This window comes from Vulpes vulpes, chromosome 10 (assembly GCF_048418805.1).
Source record: "Vulpes vulpes isolate BD-2025 chromosome 10, VulVul3, whole genome shotgun sequence".
In the NCBI taxonomy this organism is placed as follows: Eukaryota; Metazoa; Chordata; class Mammalia; order Carnivora; family Canidae; genus Vulpes; species Vulpes vulpes.
In genome coordinates this window covers 27,529,054-27,552,447 of record NC_132789.1, presented here as the reverse complement: position 1 = coordinate 27,552,447, position 23,394 = coordinate 27,529,054, and the positions used below count along the sequence as shown (strand labels likewise).

The window sequence follows — 23,394 nt, the reverse complement described above, 5'->3', positions numbered from 1 at the left end:
GAACTTGGCCACAGTAACTCCTTGCAAGATACATCCATGAAGGCAAAAGAAAGAAAAGCACAAATGAACTATTGGGACTTCATCAAGATAAGAAGCTTTTGCACAGCAAAGGATACAGTCCACCAAACTAAAAGACAACCTACAGAATGGGAGAAGATATTTGCAAATGACGTATCAGATAAAGGGCTAGTTTCCAAGATCTATAAAGAACTTCTTAAACTCAACAGCAAAGAAACAAACAATCCAATCATGAAATGGGCAAAAGACATGAAGAGAAATCTCACAGAGGAAGGCGTAGACATGGCCAACATGCACATGAGAAAATGCTCTGCATCACTTGCCATCAGGGAAATACAAATCAAAACCACCATGAGATACCACCTCACACCAGTGAGAATAGGAACATTAACAAGGCAGGAAACCACAAATGTTGGAGAGGATGCAGAGAAAAGGGAAGCCTCTTACACTGTTGGTGGGAATGTGACCTGGTGCAGCCACTCTGGAAAACTGTGTGGAGGTTCCTCAAAGAGTTAAAAATTGACCTGCCCTACGACCCAGCAATTGCTCTGTTGGGGATTTACCCAAAGATTCAGATGCAATGAAACGTCAGGACACCTGCACCCCGATGTTTCTAGCAGCAATGTCCACACTGGCCAAACTGTGGAAGGAGCCTCGGTGTCCATCAAAAGATGAATGGATAAAGAAGATGTGGTCTATGTATACAATGGAATATTTCTCAGCTATTAGAAATGACAAATACCCACCATTTGTTTCAACATGGATGGAACTGGAGGGTATTATGCTGAGTGTAGTAAGTCAATCGGAGAAGGACAAACAGTGTATGGTCTCATTCCTTTGGGGAATATAAATAATAGTGAAAGGGAATATAAGGGAAGGGAGAAGAAATGTGTTGGAAATATCAGAAAGGGAGACAGAACATAGAGACCTCTAACTCTGGGAAACGAACTAGGGGTGGTGGAAGGGGAGGAGGGCGGGGGGTGGGGGGGGAATGGGTGACGGGCACTGAGGGGGGCACTTGAGGGTATGAGCACTGGGTGTTATTCTGTATGTTGGTAAATTGAACACCAATAAAAAATAAATTTATTTTTAAAAAAAGGAGGATGAATGAACCATAAAGGTAAAGCATGTAAAATTTTTAAAATCACAAAGATCAATACCTGGGTTCTTCTATTTTAGGACAAAAGAAATATAGAGATTCCCTGAAGAATTACAAGTTAAGGGAGAGAGAGAGAAAAAATATCCAAGAAACCCGTGCGGGTTCTGACCCAGAAAATCAATGGACACATGAATGGTAAACTCACATGCTGATTCCTTCACCATGTGGAATAATAAAAAATATGGATGCATATATTGACTTTAGGGACTTCAAAATATTTCAAATTGTTCTATCAAAAATGTCTATTTTTTCCTATTAAAAAAGTTTTTAAAAAATATTTTACTTATTTATTCATGAGAGACACACAGAGAGGGGCAGAGACAGAGGCAGAGGGAGATGTAGGATCCATGCAGGAAGCCCAATAGGAGACTCAATCCTGGGACCGAAGGATCACCCCTTGAGCTAAAGGCAGATGTTCAACGGCTGAGCCAACCAGGTATCCACCATAAAGGTTTAAAACATATAGAGTTTAGTTTTTTTGAAAAGATATTTTTCCCCACAGGAAATAGACAAGTAATTATATGAAGTGTGAACATTCTGAAGAAAATACTACATCTGCCACAGAGGAGGAGGGGTGACCATAGTGGTGTGCTTCTAGATGTCCCCATGTTGAGTGAGCATCTTCAAACCAAGGAGGAAGCCTGTGAACACAGACAGATTTAGGTCTCACTTCCTCATGAGCTTGTACCACTGTGGAAAGTATTACTACCAGTATATGCGCTGCAGTAATAATCAGCCTCATCTTCAGCCTGGAGCCCAGAGATGGTCAAGGAGGCTCTGTTCCCAGACTTGGAGCCAGAGAAGCGAGCAGGGATCCCTGACGGCCGATTATTGGTATAGTAAATCAGGAGTTTGGGGGAGGTGCCTGGGAACTGTTGGTACCAGTTGATATAATTATTACTGCCAATGTTACTGCTGCTTCCATCACAGGAGATGGTGACAGTCTGGCCCAAAGTCCCAGACACCGAGGAAGGTTGAGTCAGGGCAGACTGGGCCCAGGACCCTGAAAAGAGAGAGAGCATAATACAATGAGTTTAGCGCTGGGTACCCAGGTAAGGCTGAGGAGAAGAGAGAGGATCAAACTAGATGGCCCCAAGGCCCTTTCCCTGGAGACCTCACCTGTGCCCTGAGAGAGAAAGGTGAGGAGGACCAGAGTCCAGGCCATGGTGGAGATGCCCCAAAATCACTGCCTTCTGAGACCCCAACCCTGGGCCTGGCTCCCCCATAACTCCCTTATCCCCTCCCCTGCCTCAGAGGAGGGAGGGGCCTCCATGCAAATATGTTTCCTGACCCTGCCTCTCCCCACCCACCCTGACCTGACTCTCTCTTCTAGGTACTTCTGCATCCCTGGGCAGCAGAGCTTAGCTGCGCAGAAATTAAAACACTTTCACAGGGATTTTCTGAACCATGACTGACAGGAGCCCATGACAGACCCTAGGAATTCAAGCCAGACTTGGAATATCTATACCTTCCACTGAGGAATTCTTGGTGTGGATAGGGGAGGAATCTCCGACCAATTCATTGTGTGGGAGGAGGGTAGAAGAGAACTCCAGGATTGCTGAGATTAGGGGAGATTCAAGTGCTCCTCTACCCAGGATAACAGGCAGAGCTGGGATCTCATTGCCCTCCACTGCGTCCTGGTTTCCCTCTAATACCTGCATTTCAACCTTTGGTCTGCATCCTGCTCAACAGTGGATTCAGGTTAGGACATGCTTACTGGCACTTTCCAGAAAAGGAATTATAGGAACACAACAGATATTAGACCCCTCTTCCTTCATGTTCCATCTAAAGTGTCTCCAGATTAGAGACACTGCATTAGACCTGCATAAAGGAGAAAAAAACAAATACTGCTTTTCCCACAACGGGCCGTCGCTGCCCCCTAGTGGTCCCATGGGATAAAACCAAGCACCAGGGCAGGCAGCACAGAGAGCACTCAAAACCCATGCTCTCTCTGCTCATCTTCCTCCTGCCCTCCCTCCACACCTTCCCAGCTCAGTCCCAGGCCCCCCTCTTTGATGCAACTTTAGATTCTTTCCACTTATCCTTTACTTCCTCAATATCGAAATAAGGAATCTGCAAAATGGAGTGGCCCAGATGCTCCCTCTCTGAGTCACCTTGCTTATTCCAGAAAGGCCAAGTCACAGGAATAGAATATGTGGATGGATGTGGCTCAGGGCTGAGGAAACATCACATATTATTAAATTAATTCGATCTCAGTTGGTATGAGGATGAGAAAAGAGGGACTGCGAGAAAATGGCTGAATTTTTTAAATGATTAGAAAACAAGAATATTGCAAGAAATAGAGAGAGTTGAGTCAAAGTGGAGAAATATCACACTGATATCCAGAGAAAGATTCCAATATTTGAGCCTCTGGGATATGGGGACTGGAGTCAAGATTGGCCTCAGGGGGTCCAACTCCATGATGTCTCACCAGGGCAAGTGTATGTGCCACAGGGAACACTGTATGATCTCCATCCGGCCTCTTTATGCACACCTGTGACCTAACTTTGCAGCTGTGTGCCTTCCTGGGGCAACGTCTTGTCATCCACATAGAGATTTTTAACCTTCTGTGTTTTCCTAAGAGAAAATGTTTTTGGAGAAATACTGGTCAAGACGGATGGATCCTTTCTAGGAGTTCTATGAAATAGAGATGCTCTGATGACACACTTTTTGTGTCAGTCATATCACATGACAGGTGATTCCAAGAGCTTTTGAATAGTGTGTCGCTGGCCCAGACCATGGGATGAGTGGAGTGGTGGACATTGTGATGGGGGAAAGGAAAAGTATTCTTCAGAAAATATATGTATAGATTGGGACTTGAGATTAGTGTTTGGGTGTTTTAAACATCAGCTATTGAAGTATTCAGGCATTTAATTAAGTAATGATGTCGATTTTTTTGGATAATAATAACACTAGATGATGACCTTGCCCTAAATCATCAGCGAAGCATCTGAAACTACATTTGTACCCTAGTAAATTGTATCCCTGTCTCTTGGGATCACAACAGAGAGGCCTCCTGTGAACAGTCCAAGTAGCCAGATGCTTCCTGCAAGAGACCAACCACTGATCTTCACGAGGAGCTGCTTTGCATCAGTTCCATCATCTCTGAGCTAGGAGCACCTTCTGGGTCTCCCATCATAGAAGAGAAAATGATTCATATGAAATTAATTTGTAGTACTGTGCCCAGGAAAATACACATGACATAGAAAACCTATGCTAGACTGCCACAAAAGGAGGCAAAATGAACACATGCACATAATATGATGAAAAAGCAGTAAAGCTAAAATAGGTATAATTTTTATATCACATAAGTCGGTACCCAGTTCTATCACTTAAAATACAAAAAATATAGAGATTTCTTAAGAATCACAAGTTAAAAGACACAGAAGAGAGTGTCTGTAGGAGAGTGTCTGAGGAAACCTGTATGGGGTCTAACCCAAAAAACTGATGGACACATGAAGGGTAAATTCACACACATACTGATTCCCTCTCCATGTAGATAAATAAAGCACAGATGGCTATATTGACCATAATGATTTCTAGCATTTAAAATTATTTCTATCAAAAGTGTTCATATTCCCATCTTTAAAAAAATTTTGTAAAATAGTTATTTAAAAAGCATAGTTAGGGGATCCCTGGGTGGTTCAGCGGTTTGGCGCCTGCCTTTGGCCCAGGGTATGATCCTGGAGACCCAGGATCAAGTCCCACATCAGGCTCCTGGCATGGAGCCTGCTTCTCCCTCTGCCTGTGTCTCGCCTCTCTCTCTCTCTCTCTGTCTGTCATGAATAAATACATAAAATATTTAAAAAAACAAAAATAAAAATAAAAAGCATAGTTATTTGAAAAGACACAGGAGACTGTTTCTATAGCTTGAGACACAACACACAAGATAGTAGGGCTATGGCAATTCCTGAAATCTCATTTTGGAGTGATCCTGTTGGTTAACATCTAGTTTGTGTCTTTCCTTGTTATTTTCTCTAGTATGAAAATAGAAATTAATTTCTCAGAAGGAAATTGTGTTCCCATCTAAAAGGAGACACAGTTGAATTGGCACAGTTGAATTGGTGGTTCATTGTCCTCCTATGCCCATGTGGATACTTTGTAAAGATCTCATTGATGCCATTACAGTCAGGGAGCAGGTCTTACACCAGAGGCCCTAGAACACAACCAGACAGTGGTTCTTCTGCCAACATGTTTGTCTCCTTGTAGACACACACCCTACAGCAGGTGCAGCCTCCAACCACTAGTCTGCTTTGGATAGCACAGACCCCCTCCCCACTGGGCTGGGAAAAAGATGGTGAGGGGTTCCTTGTATGACTCTGTTCTGACTTCGATGATTCAAGCACAAAGGTACTGACTGTTTATGATGGAAAGGAAGAAGGCATGTGGTGAAAAGATTTTTGCAAATATTGATGGTGAGAACATTATGGAAAGTTTGAGCTCTTAAGGAAGTGACTATATAGTCAGGGCTATCCAGCAAAACAGAAGTAATATGAGTTGTGTGTGTGTGGATATGTATATGCGTGTATATATACATTTGTGTGTTGATTTGTTTATATTTTTAAATGTATTACATACTTCTATGCATTTATATTTAAGTATATAAAATATTTTATACATAAATAATTAATATGTTTTATACATAATTATATGAAATTGTATGAAACCTAGATTACATGCAAAAATACAAAGTGGCACATATAAATTTTTAAATGTACTTTTATACATGTAAAACTATATCTAATTATATGGTTTGGATCACATTATTATTGAGGCAGGGAAATTCATGAGCTGCAATCTGCAAACTGCAGACCCAGGAAAGTCAGCAGCATAATTCACTTATGGCCCAAAGACCTGAAAACCAGGGAAGAAAAAATGTGAATTTGAGTCTATGAGCAGGAGAAGGAGATACAAGGTTCCCAGCTCAACCAGAGACCCAAGAAGAGAGGTCAGTTCCTCCATCTTTGGTTTTTATTCCACTCAGGCCTTCAAAAATTGGGTCATATACACACACACCATAGGGAGAAATCTACTGTATTAAACCCCCAAATTCCAATTCTAATCTCAACCAGGACACCCTCACAGGCACACCAAGAAATAATGTTTCATCTGGGTGCCCAGGTCCCATTCAGGTTCAGATAAAAAATTAACCATCACAGTAGCCATCTTTCCTGATTCCTTAACTGGGAATGAAGTTGTTGCAGGGACATCGCAGCTCCAGTGCTAAAATGGGAAACTTCTAGCAACATGGGAAGGGTTGGTCACAGCCCTGGTCTTCGGATGCTTGAACTTCATTCAGTTGTTCAAATAATTCATTGATTCATTTATAAATTTAATTTATAATAATTTATAAATTATTTTAATAATTAATATATTTTTATATATTAGGGAAGAATTGCAACTGGAGCTCCAGCTAGACATTGGATTGTTTATTAAAGAAAACAGTTGCTTTGGGTTTCTTGTGGAAAAGAGGACATACCCATCAGCTATCTCTTCCTTTCTAGAAGAAAGGTGTAATTTTGGAAAGAACCCTGGCTAATAGGAACAGAGTCTCCACATGTCTTAGCTGATGAGTTGAATAGTTGGGAAGAGTCCCATTCTGGGACCAGAGCACAAAGGCAAAGAGGAAGTCTTCATTGTACCAAAGCAGATGCAGGGGTGCATTAGGATGTTCTGGTGATCAAGGAGAGGAGAGGAGTGAGACCTGAGTTCTGAAACCATGCTGCTGGCCAACATGCACATGAGAAAATGCTCTGCATCACTTTCCATCAGGGAAATACAAATCAAAACCACAATGAGATACCACCTTACACCAGTGAGAATGGGGAACATTAACAAGGCAGGAAACCACAAATGTTGGAGAGGATGCGGAGAAAAGGGAACCCTCTTACACTGTTGGTGGGAATATGAACTGGTGCAGCCACTCTGGAAAACTGTGTGTAGGTTCCTCAGAGTTAAAAATAGGCCTGCCCTACGACCCAGCAATTGCACTGCTGGGGATTTACCCCAAAGATACAGATGCAATGAAACGCCGGGACACCTGCACCCCGATGTTTCTAGCAGCAATGTCCACAATAGCCAAACTGTGGAAGGAGCCTCGGTGTCCATCAAAAGATGAATGGATAAAGAAGATGTGGTTTATGTATACAATGGAATATTCCTCAGCCATTAGAAACGACAAATACCCACCATTTGCTTCAACGTGGATGGAACTGGAGGGTATTATGCTGAGTGAAGTAAGTCAATCGGAGAAGGACAAACATTATATGTTCTCATTCATTTGGGTAATATAAGGGAAGGGAGAAGAAATGTGTGGGAAATATCAGAAAGGGAGACAGAACATAAAGACTCCAACTGTGGGAAATGAACTAGGGGTGGTGGAAGGGGAGGGGGGGTGGGGGTGAATGGGTGACGGGCACTGAGGGGGGCACTTGATGGGATGAGCACTGGGTGTTATTCTGTATGTTGGTAAATTGAACAACAATAAAAAATAAATTTATTATAAAAAATATAAAAATAATAATAATAAAACCATGCTGCATGAAGTCCTTTCTGCACAGGGTTGGGAAGTATCTTTGGAGCAAAGAGGGAGTCTGTGAGCATAGGACAGATTTTGGTCTCACTTCCTTATCAACTCAGACCATCATGAAAAGGGCCACTACCAGCATATAAGTAACAATGATAATCAGCGTCATCATTAGCCTGGAGCCTGGAAATGGTCAGACAGGCCATATTTCCAGACTGGGAGCCAGGAAAGCAATCAGGGATATCTGATGCCCAAGAATTGGTATAGTAAATCAGGAATTTCTGAGTCATGCTTGGGTGCTGTTGGTACCAGGATATTTCATTATCACTCCCGATGTCACAGCTGCTTACAGCACAGGAGACAGTGACAGTCCATCCTAGAATCCTGGACAACAAGGGGGGCTCAATTAGGTTAGACTGGGCCCATGAGCCTGAAAAAAGGAAGAACACACACTGCTGAGTTAAGTCCTGGGGCCTTAAAGAAACTGAGCAAAAAGAAGACAAGACAAATGATCATCTCAGATCTTCTGTTCTGAGATGGAGCTTCACCAATGCCCTGAAAAAGGAGGAAGATGGGGACTAGAGCCCAGGTCATGTGGAGAGCTCCAAGAACACTGCCTTCTGAGACCCCAAGCCTGAGTCTGGCTTCCCAGACCTCTCTGAACACCTCTTCTCTCAGGGAAGGGAGAAAACTTCATACAAATGTGCTTCCTGCACCTGCCTCTCCTTACCCCCTCTGATCTGACCCTTCATTCTCAATACATTTGCATCCCAGGGCAACAGAACTTAGCTTAATGATGAAAACACTTTGGCATTGTATTTCTAGGACAGAGCTCAGTTTAGTGCCAAGGACATGGAGCCAGAATTCGAATGTCCCTTAGTTCTTATTGTGGGAGTAGTTGATAAATAATCTAAAGACTGACCCTTTGTGCTGTGTGGATTTAAGGTGGGAACAGGACCCTGAGGACTGGGATTAGGAGAGATTCACTCTTTCCTTTGGAAGCACCAAAGACAGAACTAAAGGTTGTTCACAACCCTTAGCCCCTTCCTCTCCTCCTAACTAGGATTGATCTTCTTGCTTTTCTGTCCCCTTCCTCACAGGGCTCTGAGCCTGAGGCATGGGGGTGTTTGTTGATCTTTCAAACAAGAGCTTCTTGAGGCACAGTAGATCTGGATCACCCCTCACACGGTCCCTTTTTGCAGAAATCCAATGGTATCAGTTAGGGACTTCATAAACTTGGAATATAGGACAGTAATGACCTTCCTCGACCCAGGTCCTTACTGCCCCCTGGTGGCCGCAGGTGCTGCTACCCAGGCCCCAGGGAAGGTATTTGGTGAGAGCTGGAATCCCTGTTCTGTTCCATCTCTTCCTTCCTTCCTCCCCTCCTAGTCAGTATCAAGTCCCCAGACCCCTCTTAAATCCACCCAAACACATTTGTCTTTGTCTCCATCTTCCTCAAGAATGGAATGGATCACCTAACACATTGAGTGTCTCAGTCCCACCCCTCAGGACCACTTCACTTGTCCCTGCCCTGCCTTATCATAGGGCAGTTCTTGACTCAGGGCCAAGAAAATGTTAGAGGTCAAATATAACCAAGCCCTGAAGGAAGCCTGGATGAGAACAATGACACAGGGAGAAAAACGATTGATTTCTCATCATGTTGATACCAAAAATATTGCACAAAGCAGAGAGCTGTCAGCATTGAGAACAAACTGTAGAAAACCAAGGTTTAGTTTTCCAGGCATTGTGGATGTGGACGAAGGGAACTGGGGTCATAAGTCCTCTACAGGGCTAAATTCCAGGGACCTCTTATCAGAGTGCATTTCTCTATTACATGGGACAGAGTATGTTCTAGTGGTAATCCTTTGTGTACAGAGACTAACTTACCTCAGAGCTCTGCACCTTCTTGAGGTAAAGTCCTTTCCATCAGAAGAGATGCCTGACCTAGTGTGCTTTCTAAACAAGATGGTTTATAGGGGAAGTTCTGTTCAAGGTTGACTGGTCCCTGTCAAAAGAGAAATATTCCCTCAGGAAACAGACTAGGAATTCTATGCAGTGTGGATGTTCTAAAGAAACTAGTTAAGTGCCTCTATCCACATGTTCGCAACACATATTTCACTGAACACAAGGGAGATGACATCCTGGCATAAGGCTGGATCGATTAGTTACCCAGGGGCCTCAGGGATTAGGGCAGAAGGAAAAGAGTCATTGCTGGAAGTGATGGTGTTGGTTTTGACAATCATAGCCATTCCTGTGTGTTTTAAAATTTGCATGTACTATAATTTTGGATTGAATTTAGATAATAATGTCTATTATTTTATACAATACCAAATGGTACCAAGTTGACTTTTTCACAAATCAATCAGCTGGACATCTAGGATGGGATTGTAGCCTAGTTGATTGGATACTTGTCTCTTGAAATCAATATGGAGAGATCTACTGACATCTTTCTGGAACTCAGGTGCTTCATGAAGGAAGTATATCCTGAACTTCACAATGAGCCGTTTGGTTCTGTTCTGTGTTCTGTTTGTACCAGGAACAAATTCAGCTCTTTCTCCTCAAAAGACAGGGCTTACTATTTCATTTAAAACTCTTCTGGATTTTTGTATCCTCCAATAAGACATGAGAATCAAACAATAAATCTGACAGTCATCCAAATGTGACAAAATGAACACATGTATACAATATCCTTATGTTCCAATAAGAAGCAAAGCAAAGAAGTTGAAAAATACACAGAAATCAATACCCAGCATCTTATTTTGTGAAACAAATTAAAGATGATGATTCTTATCCACTATCAATTTTAAAATAGGGAATAATTTAGAAATGATGCCAGGGAAAGTGATTGACACTTAATGAGAAATTCTATGAACCCATGAATGACAATTGCCTGGAGTGCTGGTTCCCTGATTGCATTGAACAGAAAAACACTAGTGGATATTTAGGTCATAAGTACACCTAAAGTGTTTCGAATCATCTCTATCAAAAGTAACCTCCCTAAGGATGCAAGACTGGCTCAATCAGTAGAATGTGTGACTCTTGGTATCAGGTTTATAAGTTTAAACACCATGTTGCATATGGAGATTACTTTTAAAAGTTTGAAAATATTTTTAAGGGGTGCCTGGGTGGTTCAGTTTGTTCAGTATCTGCCTTTGGCTCAGATCATGATCCCAAGGTCCTGAGATCAAACCTCACATCAGGCTCCCTGCTCAGCAGGGAATCTGCTTCTCCCTAGCCCTCTCCCCGCTTGTGCTTTCTCTCTCAATCTTTCTCAAATTAACTAATTAAATAATTAAAAACATTTTTTAAGATGTGATCTGTCTTGACCTAAAACATATAATCTCATATGTCAATTTTACCCAAATTTTAAAGTAGCAACCACTCTCTCATCTTTTCATGAAAATAACCAAGCATATATTGGTTCACTATTTCAGAATACTTGAGGCTCTTCCACAGCTTGAGACTCTATATACTCAAGGAACAAAGGGCTACAACAACCCCAGGCATGTCATATTGGAGCCATCCTGTTCACACAATATCTATACTCATGATTATTTGGAAGGTTCTCTATTATTAACATACTAACTACTTTCTCAGAAGGAAGTTGTGGCTCCATATTAGAAGGATACTCACTTGAATAGGCAATGGTCCCTCTTACCCAACTCTGCTCATGTTGACACAGTTCCTACCACTGCAGAGTTGGAAAGAGTGATTCTCTAGGACCATGTCCTGGAAGCAAATAGGCTCTGTCATTTTCCAGACCTTTGGCAGAGTATGTTTCATTTACTTTAATTTGAGAAGAAAGAGGAGCAGAGACACCTGAATTCTCAAGACCATATTGCACGAAGCTTCCACTGTAAAGGGTTAGGAAGTCCATGAACTTCAACCACTGTGTGTGTGCTATTGGTTATATATGAACAACAGTAATAATTAGTCTCATCTTCAGCCTGAAGCCCAGAGATGGTCAGGGAGGCTGTGTTTCCAGACTTGGAGCCAGAGAAGCGAGCAGGGATCTCTGATGGCCGATTATTGGTACCATAAATCAGGAGTGTGGGGGACGTGCTTGGGAGCTCTTGGTACCAGGAGACATAACTATACCTCCCAATGTCACTGCCGCTTCCAGTACAGGAAATGATGATGGTCTGTCCCAGTGTCCCAGACACCGAGGGAGGCTGAGTCAGGGCAGACTGGGCCCAGGACCCTGGAAAGAGAAAGAACATACTCTGGTGAGTTCAGTGCTGGGGCCCCAAGTGAGTCTGAGGGGCAGACAAATGATCAGCCCAAATGTCCCTGAGGCCCCTTCCCTGGAGACCTCACCTGTGTCCCGAGTGAGGAGTGTAAGAAGGACCAGAGTTCAGGCTATGAAGAAGATGCCCCAAGTGCACTGACTTCTGACACTTCAGTCCTGGGTCCCCTAGACCTCTTATTCCCTCCCCCTGCCTCAGAAGAGGCACCTGCCTCTCTTCACTGCTCTGACCTGGTCCTCTGTTTTATATACTTGAGCATCCCTGGGCAGCAGAGGTTAGTCAAGACTTAAAGCTCTTGAACATGGTGTCAGTCAAGGCATACTAAGCCCATGGCAGTGCCCTGGAAACAGATATAACCCACAGATATCCTTATATTTCCTGTGGTGAGAATCTGGTGGTTCCTGAGTAAGAAATCTCAGGGCTTCTCCTCTACAGTGTGTGAAGCAGAAATGAGGACAGGGTGCTTAGCTGGCTAACTGATCCAGTTGCCCCATTTCCTGGGTCTACAAGCAGAGCTGTGGGCCATGATCCCCCTCAACTCTTTTCTCTGCCCTCAGGATGGGTCATCATTCATTACTTCTTCCTCTGTCTCTGTGGTGGTTTGAGACTGGGGCCTGTGGCTGAGCCCTGGGTTGTTTTTTAACCCTCTGAGAATATGATTTGTGTGGGGGACACAACACTTTGGGGCCTCGGGGGGCTCAGTGAGAAGCAGCTCTTGACATTTCCTGTGGACAGTTTAAGCCACAGAAAATCCCTTCTCTAAATCCAGGCCTCTTGTGATATCTGGGTGGCTCAGCGGTTGAGCTTCTGCCTTAGGCTCAGGGTGTGATCCTGGAGTTCCGATGTGCTTGAGCTCCCTGTGGGGAGCCTGCTTCTCCCTCTGCCTATGTCTCTGTCTCTCATGAACAAGTAAATAAAATAAGCAATCAATCAATCCAGGCCCTTGCTGCCCTCTGGTGGCCTCAGAAGATGCATCCCAGGCACCAGAGAAGGCAGCTGAGTGGGAGCTGGAAATCCCTCCTCTGCTCCCACTCTAGTCTTCCTCCTTCCCCATCCAGCTCAGTGCCAGGCCCTCTGATCTCTTCTATCTCCAAAAACGCATTTCCTTTTGTCCAGTAACATTTCCTTTGGTCCATGGAATGTGTCAACTGCCATACCACGTGGTCCAGCATTCACCTCACAACTATTCAGCATGTCCCACCACAGCCTTGGCTTGGGGATACTGCTTGTGAGGCATCTCTGGGCACAGGGCTGAAGAAACATTAGATGTTAAAGAAACCAACCCCAGTAGGAAGGCTGGGTGAAAAAAATGAGAGTAGGTGAAGATAGACTGGCTTCTCAAAATGTAGAAAGAAGAAATATTGCCTGAGGAAGAGAAAGCTCTGTAGGATTGAGAACCACCTAGCAGAAATCAGGAAGTGAATTCTAGTGATTGAATAAGTGGGAGAAGAGGATGGAGCCAGGTTTAGCCTGAGCACCCAGCTCCAGGGATCTCTCTTCGGGGCATGTTTTGGTGTCACAGGGAACATGGAACTTTCTTCCTAACGTCTTCTTTGTGTACACTGATAAAGACTCGCTTCCAAGCTATGCGTCTTCCTGAGGTAAAGTTTCTTCCATAGAGAGTTACTTAACCTAGTTGTGCTTTCTGGGAAGGAATCAGTTTGAGGTAAAAACTTTGAGAACTAACTATCAAAACTTGTGTATAAATTATGGAAAATCCTCAAATATATTCTCTTTTCATTTAGAAAAATACTTACCCTCTACACCAAGTTTTCAGTCATCATGTGATCTATCTGCCGCCCACAGTTCCCCCATGAATCCTCTTCCTCTGAGTTCCCAGTGGGCTACTCCCCAGCCCAGTAGATTTCTTTCTATTCCTTCATTGGCCATCTTCCCTCTACTTCAGTGCCTTTGCATGGGCTATTCCTCTGCCTGAAATGCCCATATTCTCATACCTCACATGTCTGGATCTTTCTGAGGACACAGAAATGTGCCCCAAGAGCCCAGTCAGTAATCCTGTTTGTGGAATGAATCAAGGAGAGAGCTCAGGTAGGGAAGCTGAGCTAAGACATTTGCCCAAAGAGTCTCCAGGCTATAATCAAACATGTTTTTAAAATTATATATATGTGTATATATATAATTTTAATTAATTAATTAATTATGATTAATTTTATATATATATATTCCCAACCAGGTTTGAGGAGATTACACATAGAAATGCAATTTTTTCAGCCTGTCAAACACCAAGCTCCCTTGGTTTCCCTTTATAGTCACTCGTGGCTTGGAGGAGGGAAGGGGCAGAGGACCTTCTGTTTCTTACTTCACCTCTTCCAGGAAAACACAATTCTGGCTGCAGACCAGACTGAGGACTTACTCATCTTTGCTCTGAATGAAGAGAGTGAGCAGAGGCTTCCAGCTGAACCTAGGAAAACTCCAGTAGTCGCTTTTCCAGAAACCAAAGACTGGCTGGGAAAGTGGCCTTCTCTCTCCACCTCTCCCTAGGGAAAGGTGACATATCCCTTTGACCCCGTTCTCTGTAGTGGCCTGAGATTTGGTCTGGGACTGAGTCCTAGGGGTGTTTACTGCCCTATGTGGAGAAGGGACAGAGTGAGGACAAGAGTCTTGAGTTTTTCTCCTTAGGGGAGACTGGGGAGAAAGAAGGCCTTGGAACCTCCCATGGGCCAGGAGAAACCTCAGCAGGACCTTGGGCGGGGAGGTCATTGCAGTCCCCAAATCTAGGCTTTTGTTGCCCCCTGTCGGCTCAGCTGGGACAGCCCAACACCAAGGATAAGGCAGAGAGTGTCCCCACTCTCTGCTCAGCTTCCCTTTTATCATTTGTTTCTCTCCTTCCCAAATGGAATTTGCTCTCTACCCCCCAACCCTGATGTTCCATGTAATCCACCTCATGCTCCATGGATCAGTTCCTGAAGCTCCACCAGAAATGGAATCTGTCACCTGCCACACTCGCCCGCTCCGGACACCAGGGGACCCTGGTCAATGGATCACTGCCTGGGAGGCAGGCCTCAGTTCAGAGCAAGAAGAACAGTGGATAAAAATGGAAGCCAATCCTGGTATTAGATGTGCAGGAGAGAAACGGGACAAAGAGAAAACATTTTGGAGTTTTTAAATGTCTGACATAAAACTCAGGAGGGGAGAAACTGAGGAGATCCCAGGAACCCTGGAAAAGATTTTGCCTTCTCAGCAGGTGGGGAGAAGTTGGACAGCCTGAGGGTCCAACTCCAAGGACCCCTTGTCAGAAGGGAGTCCTGTCTGGACCATCTCAGACTCTGGTTCCACCCTGGAAGAGATGGATGATATTTTTTTTTAACACAAAGTTGTATGAGCAAAGATATTAGGTGCAATCATTTACAATATCCTGTAATTGTTACCACATTTGGGGATGGGTCCTATGCAGATATAATTAAATTAAATATCTTCAGATGGGAAGAGTTTCCTAGGTTATTCAGGTGGACCATAAATCACATCACAAGTGTCCCTACAAGAGAGACAAAGGGACAATACACATACACACACACAGGGGATAGCCATATGAAGGAGGAAGAAGACATAGAGTGATGGAGCCACAAGCCAAGGAATAGTGGCCAGCGACTGGAAAAGGCAAGAATGGATTCACTCTTAGAGCCTCTGGAGGGAGTGTGGCCCCCAATGAGAGCTTGATGTCAGCCCAATGTTGGTGATTTCAGACCTCTGGCCTCTAGAACTGTGAGGGAATAAATTCCCCTTGATGAATGCTATCTTATCTGTGATTTGTCACAGCTGCCACACGAAACTCATATAGGAAGTCAGTACTCTGCTTCAGAATGACGACACTGCAGATCCAGCTTTCTAGGGAACTTATTGAGGTTGGCTCTCAGGCTCCTGGCCCCTCTTCCCTACTTGTGCAGATCACAGGGTGAGCAGTGCCTTCCTTAGTGGCCCATCTGTTTTGCCCTGAGGGGCTCTGTACTCTTGACCATTTCCAATACCCTCCAAGGTCAGGCACCCTTACTGGCACCTCCCTCTTTGCCACTCACTTGATTTCTCTGGTTAAGCTTCATCAACATGCTTCTATCCCTTTCAGGTCCTGCCATCCCCTATTGCTATCTCCGAAGCTCTTCCTTTCCTGCCTTCCCCTACCTGGCCCTGACCTAGAGGACAGCCACCCACTGAACTTCTCTGGCAGCACATTCCTCACTGCTCACAATAAATTCGGTGTCTGCCAGACCCTCCTGAGGCTCACCTTCCCTGAGGAGCTGTCCAGCTTAACCAGGTAGAGCCACTCCTAGATGCTTCTGAAGCCATAGTTTTCTTAGTCTTTCTAAGGGTTGTCATCCTGGCAGGGAGCTTGCAGACTCTCTCAACATCCTTGCCAGTTGAGAGTGCTTCTTGTAGATAAACTCCCCGCATCCAATCTGAGCTTTTGTCTCTTGACCCTGCACCTTCATGATCCAGCCCTGAACGCATGTTTTTCCAGGTCCTACCATACGTGTTGGCTGGTTCTGCAGCTCCTGTCCCTGCCTAGCCAGCTCTTCACACTCCTGTCCAGGTTTTGTGGTGACATAATCCTACTTATTGTCCACAGGCCTGCAAGGCAGGAGGGGCTGGATCCCAGGGTGCTGAGGGACATGAGCATTATTTCATGGGTCACAAGCTTCCAATCCATCTTCAAGCAAAGGGAAGGTAAGGATGGGCCCTAATGATTAAGAGGGGGCTTGGATATATCAGGGGAAACAATTAATTCAAAGACTTTTGAGTATTTGGATCCATGTGTCCCCTTCTTGTGATTCAGGACCCAGTAGTTATCGGTGCAAGGCCCTGAACTGGGGCATAGCAAAGTTGCCCAGTGGAGAGGTTCTGTAGAGGTCTGCTACTCTTAGGACTAAGTTCTGGACCTCAGCTTTTCCTGACCTCTGTCTGCACAGGTAAGAGTCTTTTTCAACCAACAAGGAGGATTTCTGGCTTTCACTATCAGTTTGTCCTTGATGATTTTTACTCCCAGCCTTTTAACTTTTGCAAATTATCAGATGCACATAGCAACACTCTTCCTAGAGTGAAAGCAGTAGGGTTGTCCCCACATTCCTTAAAAGTACTCTTTTCCTTAAATTTCTCAAATGTTTGACACACTGCCTTGCTTTTGCATTTCCTCCTACAAGTAAATCATCCTTATTCACCTCCAGTAAAAATCTGAACTGCATTGTTCTGTGTGCTCCCATCCCTACTCCCCCAATTGGGGTCTTGGTTGCTCTGGAATCCCATTTCTACGTTTCCTTTTTCAGACAGTCCTGCAGCTAGAGTAGCCCAGAACTGTCTCAGTTTTAGGCCTGATCATTCCCTTTCCTGAGACATTCATCAGTCTCAGGCAAACCAGGCTAGTCGGTTACCCTCCTGATACCACCTGTTGCAGGCTGGGTTTCCTGGACATTGATGCTGAAGTGGAAGTGGGCACATAAAGGTATTGGGGAGTCTGTTGGCATCACCCCTGCCCCATGCAAGAGAGATAAAAGAGCAGGATCAGGGAATGAGAGCCCGTGGTATGATACTTTAGCCTCTCCCAGAGGCACTACCAAGTCAGAGAGGGACATGTAGGAAATGAAGGGAAGACAGCACCTGGGAAGATTAAAAGAAAGAGAGAGCAGGAGTCACTAGGGAGAGTCTATAGACAGCAGTGCAGATGTGTCCCCTGAGAAGGGAGAAGGGTCACAAGGAGAGTTAGAGCCTCCGAACTTAGAGCAGCAGAGAGAAAATCTCAGTCTTCCCCATGGAGAGCTCCAGATCAAAGATAAGCATGGAAGAAGAATCTCAGCTTTGCGGAATCGGCAAGCCCTTGCACATCGACATGCTCAGTCATTGCCGGGCAGCTGCCCAGGGAGTGCACACCCTCAACTAGAAAGCTAAGGCAGATGCTGGAGACACATGTGCCTGGAGGCTGCCAGTTGCTGGCATCCTGGAGGCAGGTTTCTTTCAGCAGGCAGATCTGAGAAGCTCATTCTTGGTTGCCCTAGTTGGGCTGTGGTGCAGTCTTTGCCAACTCGAGGGGGTGCCCTGGAACTGAGGCAGTCCTTCAGGTGCTTCCATGTTGCAGGCAGACAGCCTGGATTTTATATAGATGCATCCACTAGTCACTGCATACAGGCTTCCCAGGAAGGGGCATGACTTTGAGAGGGCAAATCCCTCCTGAGAAGTCAGTTTCATGAGAGCACTGGCAGATGAGAACTGTCTGTATCTCCGGCGACAGGGATGACATGACTTTCACGAGATCTGGGACACTCATCATTGCATCCACTTCGCTGGTCCATCAGCAAATGGTAATTTCCACTTCTCTTAGTCAATAGTCTTGTATAAAGGCTAGGAATGAGAAGTCCTATGGAGTAGGACTTTGTATGCACAAAATATTTCCACTATAACATAAAACACATTTAGAAACTCCAAGCATGGGAACCTCTGGCCAATTGTGGAAAAACCTCAGGTATTAGGGGGAAGAGCCTTCAAAAATCATATGCCTGTTGGGCAGCCCTGGTGGCTCAGAGGTTTAGCGCCACCTTGGGCCCAGGGCATGATCCTGGAGACCTGGGATCGAATCCCGTGTCCGGCTCCCTGCATGGAGCCTGCTTCTCCCTCTGCCTCTCTCTCTCATTGTGTGTGTCTCTAATTAGTAAATAAAATAAAATCTTAAAAAAAAAACAAAAATCATATGCCTGTTGTTATGGGCATGTTTTGAAATCAGCATACCCTCAGAGGCTGAATAATAACAATAAAATGCCTGTGGGTGAATAACAGGGTCAGAGGCCTACCACCAGACTGGAGGTTGTGCTGGTTGGGGGGACAATCCCCATTGTGTGAGATCTACAAGGGAGAAGACCCATGGAAATCAATAGAAGGTTCTGGGTGCTTCCTGCAAGACCTCAACAGAGGGTTCCTCTTTAGTGGTCTATTACTGCAGGATTTTCAGGCACTCCAAGATACAGGAATAACTATTCTATTTAATTTGTTCTAGAATAATTTGCCCACACCATCAATCATGATGCAAATGTAAGAAGTACAATGGTTTCAAAATAAGAAATAAAATGATTATTTGAATTAGACATAACTTGTAACCTATAAAACCAAAGGAATTTACTGGAGAATATTAAAGACTAATTCCATGTATGCCTGAAGTTTATCAGTGGGAGGGCATGAGCACAAAGAAAACTTACACAGTACAAATTAAAAGGGCATGATATTTGGAGAAGATCTCAAAATGTGTGGTACCCAGCTATATCAGATTCCTATCTTCACTGTAACAACTTCACCATAAACTTAGGGGCTTCAAAGAGCAGAAAATTATTTTCTTATAGTTCCAGGAGCCCAGATTCCAAAATGAGACTTTTCAGGGCTGAAATCAAAGAGTCTGAAGGGCTGGCTCCTTCTGGAGGTCCCAGGGAAGAATTAGATTCCTCGCTCTTCCAGCTGCTACAGGCCACCACCATTCCTTGGCTGGTAGCTACATGATGCCAATCACTCATCTGTGGTCACATTTCCTTCCCCTTTTCTGTATGCAAATCTGCCTCCACCTTCCTCTTAAAAGGACACTTGTGATTATATTTATGGAGCATCAGATGATCCAGAATAATGTCCCTTGACTTGGCATTAGTCAGGGTTCTCTGGAAAAGCAATAGGAGATATAGAGACCCACATACACAGTCACACGAATTGGCTCATGTGGTTCTTGAGGTTGGGAAGTCCCACAGTCTGCAAGCTGAAGACCCAGGAAATCTATTGATTTAATTCAGTCTGAGGCTGAAGACCCAAGAACCAGAGGAGCTGATGTTGCAAATACCAGTCTGAGAACAGAGGAGATGATAGGAGATGTCCTAGCTCAACAGTGAGACAGACACATTGGAGAGGACAACCCACTCTACTGAGTTCATGGGTTCAAATGCTAATCCCCACTATACAATTGAAAACACTCTCATGGGCACCTGGGTGGCTCAGTGGTTGAGCGTCTGCCTTTGGCTCAGGGCATGATCCTTGGTCCAGGGATCAAGTCCCCATTGGGCTCCCTATGGGGAGTGTACTTCCCCCTCTGCCTTATGTGCATGTCTCTCTCATGAATAAATAAATAAAATATTTTTAAAAAGGAAAATAAAACACTTTCACAGACATACCAGGAAATCACGTTGAATCTGGGCTCCCATTGGCCAGTGAAGTCAGCACATAAAATTAATTGACACTGTCCCCACCTCAAGATCTTTAATCACATCTGTGAAGTCCTTTTTTGCCATATAAGGTAACATTTGCAATTTCCAATGATTAGAACTGGATATTTTGGGGCACCAGTACTCAGGCTACCACACTAGCCTCCAAATCCCACTGAGGTGTACGTGCAGGAAATGCTCTGAGGGGCTGTTCATAGTCTGTTTTGCACAGTCATACCCTGATATAGCCCAGAAATAGGAGCTCTCCGCAACCAATTTTTTTTAAGATTTTATTTATTCATTCATGAGAGACACAGGGAGAGAGAGAGAGAGGCAGAGACACAGGCAGAGGGAGAAGCAGGTTCCATTCAGCGAGCCTGATGCGGGACTCGATCCCGGGTCTCCAGGATCAGACCCTGGACCGAAGACGGCGCTAAAGTGCTGAGCCACTCAGGCTGCCCCACAACCAATTTTTTAAAGTCACTCTTTAACAGCCTCTCTGCCATTTTCTTTAAATACTTTCAATTTTGAGGGAAACTTGGGAGGCTATTAATACCACTTAAGCCTTCACAAAGGGACAACTTCAAGAAAAACAAAAGTTCTAGAAATATGCAGTGGTGCAATCCTGTCCTGCTCACAACCTAGCTCCTCGGGCTCTCACTATCGCTCTCCGTTCAAGTAAGTGTCACCATAAACTCAAGAGGACATTTTCCTTCCTCACTTAAAGATATTTTAGGAAGTCACCAATGCATTCTCACACTTGTCCCCAGAGGGTTTCTTTTTTAAAGGATTCCATCCCTTCCATCACAGGCACAGAGGGGTTGCCAGTGTGAAGTCCCCAGGACATCCTGGGCAGTTGCTCTCAGCCTCCTGTTTTTTCCTCCTTTGATGTCTGCGAAGATGCCAGGCCAAGCCTCTGGCCAGAGTTACAGAAACAAAGGACAAATAATGGGGGGGATCGGGATGTGATACCAGCAGGGAGAGGAGAGGACTCTCCTGTCAGTACCTGTGAAGTATTTACTGCTCCAGGAGGAGAAAATAAGACGAGTGAAGCATCCACTGGAGGCCTAGATCTTTTCAGAAGTTCCACAGTGAACTGGGCAAATATACATGGTATACAGGAGTAGGATGACTTCTTCATTCTTTCACCTAGTGGGATAACTGGAATCCCAGCTGGGAAGAGGATGGCACAGCAGACAAATCCATCAGCTAACTTTTCACTGATGGGATCAAGGAACCAATTGGGAAAGTTATCACTGAAATGAAGAGGCACCTGTGATCTGGTGACATCCATGTATTCAACCTGGCTTTCACCACATTATGTTCAAGATGGTCCTTTACTGGGGTCATTCTTCTAAGTGCCTCCTCACCATCAATTTGTGCTGGCAGCATCCTGAAGACACTAGACAAGACTCTTTGGGTCCCATGCTCCTGCCTTTCATGCATTGGATGGCATCCATATTCTGGGACCTGGGACCCAGCAGTGATGAGTTTGCTTTCCCAGAGACCTGTGAACCAGATAGATCTGTTTCAAAGTAGATCTGAGGCAAGGTCCCCAGGGAGACAGAACTGCTGAGCAGAGGTTGTTCAAGGGAGAAGAGCTGAAACCACAGGACTCCAGAAGTAAGTCCAAGTTCACTCAAGAGTTCCACAGCAGTCTGAAACATTCATTATATATATATATATATATATATATATATATATATATATATATATATGCATATAGTAAGGCATTCCTTCATCTCTTAGGGTCTTTAGGATCTCAGTTAGGAGTGGTTGAGCATGCCAGTGAGCCTAACCCTCATCCTCCTTGAGACTGGGCAGAGTCCACCAACCTCTGCTCAGCACAGACCTTAGTGAGCCCCTGGATGGTGGCGAGGGACCCTGGTGCCCAAAAAGGGCTTCTTGCTGTGTCCCTGATTGTGGCTGCATCTGCCACACAGAGGTAAACACACTATTTACCATGGCTTCTCCTGGGTCACAATCCTACTGACACTACCACCCTCTCCCCCACCCATGGAAACAGGTTATATCTGACTCATCCCTGTCTCATCCACTGTGATGCACATAATAGATGCTCAGGGGCTCAGTGACCAAAATGGTAGCCACTAGCCATATGTGGTTATTGAGCACTTGAAATAGATCTAGTGAATCTGGGAGATTTAATTTTTAATTTAACTCAGTATAAATTTAAATTTTAAATATGATCATTCAGTTATTGTTTGGAGCAACTTGAGTATGTGAATGAATCTACTTTTTCAACCAAAGCATTACTGATTAAAATTTAGCATCTGAATTGCAATGAACTGTGAAAGATTTAGAAGACTTAGTGCTAGAAAAATGAAGGAAAAATATCTCACTAATGACCTTTAAAATATTGATTTTATGTTAAAACAATAATATTTCAGCACAGTATTATTCACCACAATCCAATATGCATTCTACATTTGACAACAAAATGTATTATTAAAATTAAAAACAAAATTCTTGCCAGAGTCTTCCTCTTTTAGAGTCCATGTTACAGACACATCATTGTGCATCCAAAAGAATGTTTGCCAGCATAAATTAGGCATAATCCATTAAGACCAAGATTTTTAATGCTCTGTTCATGATTCTCTGCCCAACACTCCCAAAGTATTATAAAGTCTGTGGAAAGCATTGGTAGCTAGTTATTGAATGAATGGAAGAAAATAAATATTATGTATATTTATGGTTTTATGTGAAGAGGATTATTTTGCACGTGGCTCATTGTTCTTGTTTTTAATACCCAGAAGTAGAGACATGGCAAATCTAACATGGCCCCAAAGACTTCTTAGGTATGTTTTCTTTTTTTTTTTTCTTAGGTATGTTTTCATATTTATTTCTTTCTCATTCTTCCCAATGTCAGGTGGTCAAGCTGAAGTTCCAGGTGATACCTTTGACCCTTCACTTACCCTTATGACTTGAATTCTCTTCAAAAGCAAGCCCTGCTGATTTTACCCCCAAGATGTCCATAGAGCCACTCATATGTAAGCCAGGATCTCCCACAAGGACCACACAGCAACCACAGGGACCTTGGAACATGCCCAAGGTTATGTCATGACCGTGCTCACAAACTCTTTGTTAGGATGGCTAGCATGAGGTTCATTAATAATACAGCTATATACAGAGAAAAGAATCATCACTAGGCATATCACCATTTGGGAAAAGCTATTCTTTTATTGTTTTGTAAAGAACTGTCCCAAGTAAACAGTTCTCAAACTTTTTGGTTCCAGCATCTTCTTATACTAT

The 23,394-nt window shown here is 44.0% G+C and overlaps 2 protein-coding genes and 1 gene segment (V, D, J or C); all 3 read right to left on the bottom strand.

Moving 5' to 3' along the window:
* LOC112912349 (immunoglobulin lambda-1 light chain-like) overlaps window positions 1-2,394 on the bottom strand; it is a 258,037-nt gene extending 255,643 nt beyond the window's left edge. Inside the window, 2 exon segments of the V gene segment in view lie at window positions 1,877-2,180; window positions 2,297-2,394. Of these exon segments, the coding sequence occupies window positions 1,877-2,180; window positions 2,297-2,342 (350 nt within the window).
* The window catches only part of LOC112907482 (immunoglobulin lambda-1 light chain-like), a 699,686-nt gene that overhangs the window by 267,819 nt on the left and 408,473 nt on the right, over window positions 1-23,394 (bottom strand). The gene's annotated exons all lie outside the window — the stretch shown is intronic.
* LOC112907540 (immunoglobulin lambda-1 light chain-like) overlaps window positions 1-23,394 on the bottom strand; it is a 548,801-nt gene that overhangs the window by 279,050 nt on the left and 246,357 nt on the right. The gene's annotated exons all lie outside the window — the stretch shown is intronic.